The sequence below is a fragment of the Lynx canadensis genome, chromosome D3, assembly GCF_007474595.2.
Source record: "Lynx canadensis isolate LIC74 chromosome D3, mLynCan4.pri.v2, whole genome shotgun sequence".
NCBI classification, from domain to species: Eukaryota; Metazoa; Chordata; class Mammalia; order Carnivora; family Felidae; genus Lynx; species Lynx canadensis.
Window position 1 is genome coordinate 24,001,075 of NC_044314.2, and position 12,285 is coordinate 24,013,359.

The 12,285-nt window shown below is 35.2% G+C and overlaps 1 protein-coding gene across 4 annotated transcripts in view; it reads right to left on the reverse strand.

Moving 5' to 3' along the window:
- The window catches only part of SMAD4 (SMAD family member 4), a 60,333-nt gene that overhangs the window by 32,775 nt on the left and 15,273 nt on the right, over positions 1-12,285 (reverse strand). For all 4 annotated transcript variants that reach the window (XR_003973117.1, XM_030335742.1, XM_030335743.1 and 1 more), the window contains exons 2-5: positions 7,500-7,877; positions 6,484-6,658; positions 6,019-6,048; positions 862-1,074 (exon numbers count right to left, since the gene is read on the reverse strand). Coding sequence is in view for 3 of the 4 variants with exons in the window: in XM_030335742.1 (XP_030191602.1) it covers positions 862-1,074; positions 6,019-6,048; positions 6,484-6,658; positions 7,500-7,748 (667 nt within the window). In the remaining variant the exon portion in view is untranslated. The remainder of the gene's footprint in view (positions 1-861; positions 1,075-6,018; positions 6,049-6,483; positions 6,659-7,499; positions 7,878-12,285) is intronic.

Consider the following 12,285-nt stretch of genomic DNA (forward strand, 5'->3'; position numbering starts at 1 on the left):
ATCACGAAGAGCCTTTTAGAAAAATTTGTTAAAAAAAAAAAGATACACAGAATTTAGCTTTATTTCAAAATTGACTAAAATACATAATGTCTATCTTAAGGGATATAAGTTATGAACAACTTTATCAAGATCCTTTTTTCTAAATTTGTACAAGGGAGACTGAAACGGCTATTATAAAGTAATATTCTGCCAGATAAAAAATAAAAACTGATTAAAGTAAAGCTTGCAATTCCATTAACAGAAATGTTTACAAACATCTTGGTCCAAAACTACTTGTTAACTACTCAAACACTTCTCTAAAACATACCTGAAAGCTCAAGACAATTCTTACTTCTGCATGTAGTAGTAGAGGTAGTACAAATTGACCATTAATTTAAATCAATATTATAACCAAAGTTATTACTTAAATTCCAAGTTGACTGTACATCAACATAAAAACACTTAAGTAGGGGAGCCTGGGTGGCTCAGTCGCTTTAGTGTCCGACTTCACCTCAAGTCACTATCTCGCAGTTTGTGAGTTCAGCTCAGGTCACAATGTCGAGGTTCATGAGTTCGAGCCCTATCAGGCTTTCTGCTGTCAGCATACAGCCCACTTCAGATCCTCTATACCCCTCTCTCTTTGCCCCTTCCCTGCCCACACTCTATCTCAAAACTAAAACATTAAAAAAAATTTTTAAGTAAATTGCAAAATTACAAACACCATTTTTTCTAGGACCAACTGAAAGACCTTTTTAATACTTTTTTCCTATAAAAGATATCACATTACTTTTAATTTTTACTTGGAGTTTCCTCCAAGTGACTACATGTAAATATTAAATAGGGAAAATCAACTTGCTGACTACAGTGGATTCTACTACTCACTTGTGGAAGCCACAGGAATGTTGGGAAAGTTGGTGGTGCTGGTAGCATTAGACTCAGATGGAGCTAACAGAGCTGGGGTGCTGTATGTCTCCGTTGAGGCACGATTACTTGGTGGATGCTGGATGGTTTGAATTGAATGACCTTCAGTGGATAATGATGGCTGCCCTTCAAAGTCATGAACATATTCATCCTTCACCAACATACTTGGTGGAGCTATATAAAAAAGTAAACACATTTAAAAATTTTATAAGCTTCTGTTACCAGAAAAAAAAAATCTTGTATTGTAATAACACCTAAAATTAACTATAATGTAAATAACTCTAACTCAGAATTTTTTCATAATATTTGAAAAGAATACTACTTTATCAACAAAAACTATGCATTTAGAAATAGTGACATCAAATATATTTTACCAATCAATCTGACAGACCCCCCAGAAATGTGAAGATAGACTATACTCCCAACAACTTCCAGCAATGATCCTGAAGAGGTATTCCTTAGTTTATTGATTAACCTAGAAGTAATAATCATCTTTTTTTTTTTAATGTTTATTTATTTTTGAGACAGAGAGAGACAGAGCATGAACAGGGGAGGGTCAGAGAGAGAGGGAGACACAGAATCTGAAACAGGCTCCAGGCTCTGAGCTGTCAGCACAGAGCCCAACGCGGGGCTCAAACTCACAGACCGCAAGATCATGACCTGAGCCGAAGTCGGACGCTTAACCGACTGAGCCACCCAGGCGCCCCGGTAATAATCATCTTAAACACAGGAGTTAGATGAAAACCAAATGGCTGGGGAAAATGTTTATCCAGATGAGAAGACCAAATTGAGATCAAGTAATTAGCTGTATCTTCTTGCTAATTTCACACTGTAGAAATAAGTGGGATCTGATAGCTATCCAATTCCAGGATTTAGACTTATTGTTAAGTGTCATGCATTCAAAGATTGAAACGTATTCAATGTCCGTCCCCTCCAGGGTTAGAACCAAAAAGAAAAATCCTAAATGGTAAGTCAAACTGAAATTTCCTTCTAGAAACCCAAATCAAATGATGTTTGATAAACATATGGTGTGAAAAAACCCAATAATCAACATCTTTCACCTATGTGGTTAAGCCTTAAGCAAACCTAGACTCTAGCTGATACAACAACACTTTTCCTTTAACAAATTAGGGAAAGCTGCCTTTTCCTCAAGGAAAAAAAGAAAACTTAGACTGCACTGATAATGTCAACTGTTCTCTGCCCAGAACCTCCCTATTTGTTTTAGACTATTGTTTTGGGGTATGCTTTTTGTCTTTAGCAAACAACCCTTTACTGCTTCTAAACTAAAACTACCCCATAATTTTATAACCCACAGAATTCTAATACTAGGTTCTCTTAGAATAATCAATTAACAGTCCACAAGAAGACATTCTCTTTTCCATTAAGAATCAACATCCAGCACCCTTTGTGTTTCCCTTATGTCAGTTTTTGAAAACATTGATTATACATAAATACCAATTAGTTACATGGCTTTTTTTTTTTTTAAGTAGGCTCCATGCCCAAAGTGGGGCTTGAACTCATGACCCTAAGATCCCTGAGATCACAACCCTGAGAGTTGTGTAATCTACAGACTGAGCCAACCAGGTGCCCCAACATGACCTTTTTGTTTAATTGAGAATATTTAAAAGAATAAGCCATTGTTCAAATTACTATGTACAATCTCTTAAAGGGCTTTTTCATACATCAAAAGTCATGAAGACACCGATATAGTTAAGACCAAAAAATTCCGTTCCCAAAAGTTTTTCTTTAAAAAATTCTAGGGAGGGGCACCTGAGTGGCTCAGTCAGTTAAGTGTCTGACTCTTGGGTTTATGCTCAGATCATAATCTCACAGTGTATGGGTTTGAGCCCCACCTCCAGCTCTGCGCTGACAGTGCAGAGCCTGCTTGGGATTCATTCTCCCTCTCTCTTGCTCTTCCCCTCCCCTGCTTGTGCTTGCTCTCTCAAAACAAACACTTAACAAAATAAAATTTAATTTAAAAACATTTTTAAAAATGAAAAAATTCTAGGGAAACAAAAAGATAACCAAAAGGATGCTTAACACATCACTATGTATAAGTGAAAAAAGAAAAAACTGGACCCAACCATTCATCACTAATGTTGGCCAAATCATAAAAATTCAAGAAAAAAATCATTTGGGACACAAAGTGAGTATTACTGTATTTATTCCATCTTTCAAAAAAATTATATCATTCAACAAAGTTCTATAATTTTCTTCATATAGATCCTGACATCTCTATTTAATTCCTGGACATTTTAGAGTTTTTGTTGTTATACTGACTAAGATCTTTTTATCAGATACTGGTATTACTAGTACATAAAGAGAAAGCTACTGATTTGAGGAAACAGTTGGTCAACTTGATATTCATCGCTTTTGCTTTTCAGTGGACTCTTCGGCCTAATGTGCAGTTGTAACAATTAAATCCTACTTTATGCCTCATAATATTTTTTTTTGCCTAATACATTGACTAAACCTTCCCCAAATGTAAGCTTGAGACTTCTACCTGACTACAAGTCTCTTTGTCAAATAACTTAAACCATGTCCCTTAGGTGAAACTGTAGGTATCAAGGATAGATGTTTGCAATATACTTTTTTGCAAAAGAAAAAAAGTAGGTTACAAAACACTATTGTACACTATGATCACATGCATGTTTAAAAAATCACATCACGTAATTTAAAAAGCAAGGTCCGGAACAAGTGCACAATATGCTTTTTATTTAAGAAAGGAGGGAAATAATACATGTATTTTTGCGTAAAGAAACCCTGGAAGGAAACACCAGAAACTAGTAAAAGTGATTACCTGAGGTAGGGGGGAATGGGGGCAAGGGTGGGAGCACTTCTTTTCACTGTATACCTTTTTATAGTATTTTGATTTATGGACCATGTATTGCCTATTCAAAAAAATAAAATTAAAAAACATATAGTATATATTTTTTAAGTCCAGAAAAACAGACACCAAACTATTAAGTATTTCTCTTTATGGACTAACATTCCACAAATTCATCCACTGAGTAAATATTTATTGAGCACTTATGTTCCAGGTACGGTTCTAGCACTTGGGATATATTAATAAACAAAAGAAAAATCTCTACCCTCATAGAACTTACACTCTTCTGTAATATTTTTTTATTAAGTATCTAATATTGACTACACATTACTCCAGCTTCTCCTAGCTGTCCATCTTGATCTTCATCTAATCAAGTGTGGACAATGCCACCTACCATGGAGGGGATAATGGGAATGGTGCAACACTTGAATTCACTTGGCTCAGTCAGTACCTGACACAAATGTGTACTTAGTAAGTGTTAGCTGTGATGATTTCATTGTACTTTTAGAGCAGTCATACCTGTAGTGACTGGAAAATGTCCTATGAAGTGTAAGGAATATATATAAGGGACAGAAAAGCTGAAGCCACTGGGCTCACCTCCGACCACAGCACTTCTCTGATGCTACTCTTGCTGTCTCATTTACCTTTTCCTTTTCCTTCCTCCACTAGACTATGAGCTACCTAGAGTGGAGAAAACATACCTTACTTATCCTATCACCCCGAGATCCTAACACAGTACCAAGCAATACACGCTCATTAAATCTTCTTAAAATGAATATGCAGGCTGATGTGGCCATGGAAAGTTTCATAGAAGACAGGAAATAAGCTGGAAATGATTATCACCAAAATTCCAACTCAAAAGTGAAGGAATTATCCCATTTTCTTAACTTTTTCTTTACCTGGCTTTGTATTATTTCTTTGTCCAAATCTAGAAGGGACTGTGAAAAACATCTGTTGTTTTCTGAGGAAATGAACCACTGAACCTGGCCTTAACAAACCACCACTAGGGGGACCTAGAAGGCTAAAACAGCCCTAGAGCCACTAAAAAGAGCTGATCATCCACACAATCCGACCAATAACAGCTATTCATAACAGCAGTATTTCAGAGTAAGGGAGGAGTGTGATGAGTCCTCAGAATTGGATCTCCTCACAACCACCACCACTAAGGAAATTCTGATATAATTATCACTACAGTCTCCCAAACCCTAGTACTTTAATTCTCCAAAAGCAGGGATGGAGAAAGGTGAAAATCTGAAGGGTATTTACTTTCAAAGAAAATAAATGACATAATATCAAGGGCTTGAACCAATCTTAAAGGTACTCTTCCCAGACCACTACCACATTACCAACCCACTGTTCTCAGAAACCTACTAACCACTAACAAGTAACAAAAGGCACTAGAATCTTCCTCCATTATTCATGACATAGAAGAAAAATGGACAATAAAAACAAGTAGACTTTCATGCTCTTCCTAAATTTTGTTTAAGGTTGTTAAACAAATGGATGGTAGTTCTGACCCACCCCTAAGACTCTGCAACAAGAAGTGCCAACCCACCGATTTCCCTCCAGAACAGCACACCTTTCTAAGATGATAGTGGTTCTTTATTAGAATTTCTCTGTAAATTAATTAGTTCCTACAAAAATTTTAGTTCATTAACACGTTCTAAGTAACAGCGCTAAAGTTTTAACAGAACTCTGTTCTCAAATATTATACTAAAAAACAAAACAAAAAACACCCCCCCATTGATTTAATTTCCCCACCTCAAAACTCTCCTTTTAAAAACAGAATTGGAAATTATCTATGAAAGTTAAAGTAGCCTTGTTTTATCGACTCAAAATGTAACAAGACTGAAAAAATATTTATATATATATATAAATAAGTTAGAAACAAAGAAAAATTAGAATATTGGTATTTTTAAAGGATATGTTATACATGACTCTAAATTACCAGACATTATCGGTATCTATATTCATTTAAACTGTTCTGTGAGATTTTCTTCCAAAATAGTCTGTTTTTACCAATCAAAAAATATTGTTTATGTTTTATATTCTCCTATCATTTTTTTTAGACCACTTTGGTACATAAGTGTAGTTCAAATCCAAGGAACCAACAGCCCATTTAAATCCAGTTTTAAATACTGATAAATGTCCCCCCAAATCTACATTTCCAAAACAGTAAGTATTTTTCTTGTAAATGCTACCAGAACTCACACAAACTAATTTTAGGTCAATAAAAAATAGAGGGGACAGGATAAAAGAAAACAGAAAGTTACAAGAAACAGATTACCTACCATTACTCTGCAGTGTTAATCCTGAGAGATCTTAATTTTTTAAAGGGGAAAAGAAAATGAAACATTAATCATTACCACAATAATATTTTCCATTGTATTTAAAATTACAAAATGTAATTTTACTTCACAAACCATTTCAATCCAAGATTAGTAGTATAAATACTACTATTTATAACTGACAATACATAAACTATTCAACCTATAATGCCTTCCATCTTATTTTTTAAAAATAATGTTCTAAATGGGCAGAATATGAGCTATAGTGTATACTTAATTTTAGCAGTCAAAATACAAATCTGTTCTAAAGTTCAAATTTAAATATTTATATTTCGTTAAGAATATCTGACTCTTTAACCTTAGTTGAAGTACTGGGCTATCTCCAAATTTATAATTTAATGTAGAAAAATCAAATTATTGAGATCTGTTCCCTTTGTGCATCTAAGGATAAGAGCAAGGTCTACTCACCAATTCCAGGTGATACAACTCGTTCATAGTGATATGGATTTACACAGACACTATCACATTTTAAGTCAAATGCATACTGACAATATTTAACATGTTTGAGTTCATTTTTGTGAAGATCAGGCCACCTCCAGAGACGGGCATATATCACATGAGGAAATCCTTTCCGACCAGCCACCTAGGAAAAACAAACAACCATTTACTGATCATCAGTTAATATACTGATCATACATTAAATAAGGCACTTAATATATATTCTCATTTAATCTTACAATCCTACAAAGTCAGTATTATAACCCCCATCTCATAAGTGAGAAACATTTATGAACTAAAGTTACTTCTTTGAGACCTGTGCTCAAGTTTTTAAAATGCAAAAAAAAAAAAAAAAGTATGAGTTTGCTGAAGTACCCGTTTCTAAAATCTAGAAATAAACATTTTAAATCTAATGACAGAAGATTTCTGTATGTTTCTTTAAAAACACGCAGCACAGAAGATATATGATATAGTTCTATACAAAAAATATAATCACTGAAAATGAAAGATTAAAAAAATTATAAGATATAAGCTTTTAATACTAAATTTTAAAGATATGCTTGAATTCTTTTAGAGTTTTTCATATAAAAGTACCAAATATACAGTATCAGATTTCTAAATTATAAAAGGACCAAATACAACTCAGTTTTTAAAATGTACATATAATACCAAAAAAAGAAGGAAAAAAAGCTACAAATATGAATAACAAAGTGCTAAAGGTATGGGGTTTCTTCTGCTTTTTGCTTTTATTTTCCAAATTTTCTACTTTGAATTTTTTTCTTGTAACATTAAAAAACTTAAAATATAACTTTATTATAAGGAACATCTATTCTTCCATATATTCCCATAATCATATTGGTACAGGATGTAGAGTACCTGAAAAAATGGAGCAAACATTAAATTATCCAATAGTAATGTAAGAGAAAGCAAGAATATTTTAATCTGCCACTACAAAACATATAGAAAAACTCTAGAACAAGACTAACCTGAAGCCTCCCATCCAATGTTCTCTGTATGGTAACACATTTGCTAGGATGAGCTCCATTTGTAGTTATAGCTGTTATTAAAGAATCCAGTTCATCTTTTTTCTCCTTCAGCTTCTTTACCAAACTTTCAATTGCTCTCTTTGCAAATGTTTCACTCTCTCCACCTTGTCTATGGCACATCAAACTATGTACAATGCTCAGACAGGCATCATTACTTGTTGGTGTATTTGTAATAGACATATTGTCCATTTGTCAAAGTTATTCTTTTAAATCAAATAGGTCTCCAATTTCCGGAGAAATTTTGATCTTTTGGAGGCAGTGAAAAACAATGACTAACGTTGCAAGGAAAATTATTAGGCATGTGGTATTCAGGATAACCTAAAAAAAATGAGACATAGACATTAAAACACATTTCACAAAGTAGATTCAATTACTTGGGAAAAGAGGGAGTTGCTTCAGTTAAGTCAAAGACTCAATGACATAATTTAAATTTTGTACTTAGAGTTTTAAATAACTTAATTAAAATGTTGCTGTTTCTGACATTCAAAAAAAATATTAAAGTTAGGCCTTCTCATTATTATAGGGGCATACTCAATCAAGTCTTGTGGACTGAACTAGTCACCCTAAAGTTAAATCTTAACATGACTTTTTTAAATGATTACTAATGAAGACCAGCACTTTAAAACACGCTTGATTGACTAGTTAAACCTAAATGTCTACCATAATACACATGAAAAATTTACCACCACCTGATACGAAATGCTGTTTATCAGTTAAAAACACCCATCTTTGTTATAAGAGACCACTGACAACAGTAAAAAAGATGAACGCAAATTTTTAAATGGGCAAAGGATTCTAATACTCCTCTCTCCAAAGAATGGCCAATATGCATATGAAATATGCTAACATCACTAGTCAACAGGGAAATGCAAATCAAAAACACAAGGAGATACCACTTCACATTCACTAGGCTGAGTAAAGCAAAAGGGTAGATAATCATAAATATTGGTGAGGAAGTGGAGAAACGGTACCCTCATCCACTGCTGGCGGAACTGCAAAATGGTACAGCCACTTTGAAAAGTAGTTTGACAATTCCTCAGAATGTGAAACACAGAGTTACTGTATGACCCAGGAATTCCACACTTAGCAATTCTACCCAAGATTACTGAAAGCCTATGTCCACACAAAAACCTGTACATAAATGTTCACAGCAGTTATCATTCGTAACAGCCAGAAGTGTAATACAAATGTCCATTAACTAATGACTATTTAAATGAGTATATATATCCATACAATGTAAACATTATTCAGTCATAAAAAAGAATGAAGTACCATTACCATGCTAAAACATGGATGAACCTGGAATACATGCTAAGTGAAAAAAGCCAGTCACAAAAGGCCACATATCGTATAATCCCATTTACAAGAAATATCTGAACAGGCAAATGCATACAAAGAAAAAGTAGATTAATGGTTGCCAGAGGCAACTCCAAAGGATATGGAGTTTCTTTTAGGGCTAATAAAATATCCTAAAATTGATAATGGTGATAGTTGCACAACTCTATCACTATATGAAAACCACTGAATTATACATTTTAAAAGAGTGAATTTTAGAGTATATCAATCATATCTCAATAAAGTTACTATTCTTTTTAATGGTTATTTATTTTTGAGACAGAGAGCCGCAAGCCCATGCACGTGGGGCAGGGACAGAGAAAGAAGGGGGAGAGAGACAGTCCCAAGCAGGCTCAGTGCTGTCAGCACAGAACCCAATGCGACACAGGGCTGGACACAGGGCTCAACACAGGGCCCAGTCTCACAAGCCATTAGATCATGCCCTGAGCCAAAATCAGGAGTCAGATGCTTAACCAACTGAGCCACCCAGGCGCCCCCCAATAAAGTTGTTATTAAAATGAAAGACCACTTAATTCCTCAAAAGATTTTACCTGTAATAAAGTAAGTTATTTTCAACAGAAATCAAAATATAGAAAATGAGTATTAGTAAAGCATCTATCCAATATGTGTGAAACTAAAGTAACTTATTTAACCTTAAGATCCCACATGGAATAAGAAAAGGCCATCAGTCTAAGAATAAATGAAGTAAAGCAGGAGTGGAGGCTATACTTTATGCTGAGCTGTTTTTAATTTGTTTGCTGATGATATTCTATTCCATGCCTATTCTGCTTTTATTTTCTTTTGCTATTTACTTGAATCATTAAAAATCTACCCCCCTGGGTACCTGGCTGGCTCAGTCGGTAAAGCATGTAACTCTTGTTCTTGGGGTCGAGTTCAAGGCCCACATTGGGCATACAGCTTTACTAAAATTAATCTACCCGCACCCCCCCAACCAAATTAATAAAACTAACTCATCAGTCTCTACCAAAGCTTGTTACTCTTCTGATGACTTTTACTTTATTTAATTCCACTCAATTACCCAGCATTGGAAAGCGTGATAAGTCATCTCTGACTTCCTTCTCTCTTTTCCTACCCCCATTACTTCTCTCTTTTACTACCCCCATATTCTCTCACAAAGTTACGTGATTCTCTACCTTTGTCATTTCTAGCAGTCTCCTCTCTATTCTCCCTGATGCTGTTGTAGTTTTGGGTCTCCTAGGCATTTCTATCAATCACTTGGTATTTACCTCATGTTCCCCTCTATTGTTATCTGTTTTACATAAATGCCTGTCTTCTCAACTAAATTAGCCCAATACAGAGAACGTTTTCTTATACCTTTGAATAGCAAGCATTTGCCCACATTCAATAAATACATGTTGAAGGTAGATTTTCTGAATAACCCAAGATTACCTGACTGGGGTGGTGGGGGACGTTGGGAGTCAGAGACCTGGGTTAGAATCCCAGCTCTCACACTAAGTAGTTGGACAGATTAAGTTAAACTCTGAATGTGGCTTAAAAGGAGTACACAGAGCTCAAGGGAGAAAAACTACATGAAATGCCTAGCACATAATGTTCAGTAAAAAGCAGCTACAGTGTGAGTACTAAAATGTTTAGTGTTTATAGTCTGAGTACTAGAATGTTTACTTTAAAAGAAGATTTTCCCATAACACATTACTCATGTTTCTGTATTTCTATTAAAACTTGTAAAAGAAAATTCAGAAGGGCAAGGACAGAAGTAAATCACTCATTCAGGACTCACAACTCCTCTACAGGAGCCAGGCAAATTATATAAATATCTCGGATTTAAAGAAAAGTACTGAGGAGCACAAGTGCACACCCATCAAAAATGGGTAAACACTATTCACTTCCCATGGAAGTGGCGTTTGAGAATGCTAGACCACTGCTAACCGATCTCCAATGCCCATTTGTATATAAAATCTTATTTTTAAGTATCAGCAACTTATTTGTGGAGAAAGGGGAGGAAGGAAGAGGAAGAGAGAAAAACCACCGTGTATGCCAAACACAACACACCTTCAACTCAAGGCTGGCCCAAGACACTGAGGGGGGCACCTGCTGGGATGAGCACTGGGTGCTGTATGGAAACCAATTTGACAATAAATTATAGTTAATAGCAATAAAAAAAAAAAAAGCTGGCCCAAGAGAACCACCAGTTTGAAATTTCTGAATGCCAACATCACAACAATTTTAAGATCTAGACTGAAAGATCTACAGTACACGGACTGTACTTGTCTCATTCATTACATGTGCCCAACTCCTAGCACTTGTGAGTGCTCCTTACGGTCAAATGGATGCATTTCTGTATGCACTGTCAGATCCATGCTCATGCTATTTCTTTTGTCTAAAACATCCAGTCTCATTTTATCCACATGGCTAAGTCCTAGTTATCCTTCAAATTGCAGCTTAAATGTCTCCTCTCCCCACCAATCTGGAGAATGACTTTCCTGGTATGTTTACTGTGTATTCCTGGTATGTTAATTGATTCCCTCCCTCAAATTTAAAACACACCCCAATTACAACCCAACACGTTATATTACAGTTATATGATTACGTCTTTGTCTTACACTGTTGCCACAAATCTAGAAGTTCAAGAAAACAGCAAAACTTTCTCACCTTAGAAATTCCCAGCACCATGCACACTTCCTGACATACATGAGGCAAATATAGAGTGACTATAGCTTTTTTATTCTGTGGCATTTCCTTGCAACAAATTTTAAAGAATACAACATTTTTGTTGTTAAATTCATTTTCTGATATTACATTCCAAAAGATTTGCACCAATTTATAATTAAAGCATTTGAGTGTAATTATTTCCCCACACCCAGATGTTACCATTCCTAAAACTTAAGCTATTTGGGACCTAATGGTATCTTAGAAACTGTTTTAACAGTTTCCTTTGAAAACTTTCTTAGGCACCATGTTCTTGATTTTATCCTTGTTGAATTCCTATGATCACAAGTGCCTAAAACATAATATAAAGTTCCTTGCATAAAAAATAATACATGGGCTCCTGGGCGGCTCAGTCAGTTAAGCATCGGACTCTTGCTTTCGGCTTAGGTCATGATCTCATGAGTTGTGAGATCGTGCCTCAAGTTGGGCTCTGTGCTGACAGCCACTGACAATGCCAGGCTGCTTGGGATTCTCTCTCTCCTTCGCTCTCTGCCTCTCCCCAACTCGTGCTCTCTCTCTCTCTCAAAATAAGTACACATCTTTAAAAGATAAAATAATACCAACAGGGATATATACGTGTTTTCCTACGTTAAACAGCTCTGGATTATAATTTTTTACAAGTGGTACGGAATGATACACAAAGGTACTAGAACAGTATAAACAAAACCGTAAGTTCTGATTAAAACTCTAGCAGTATGACTGG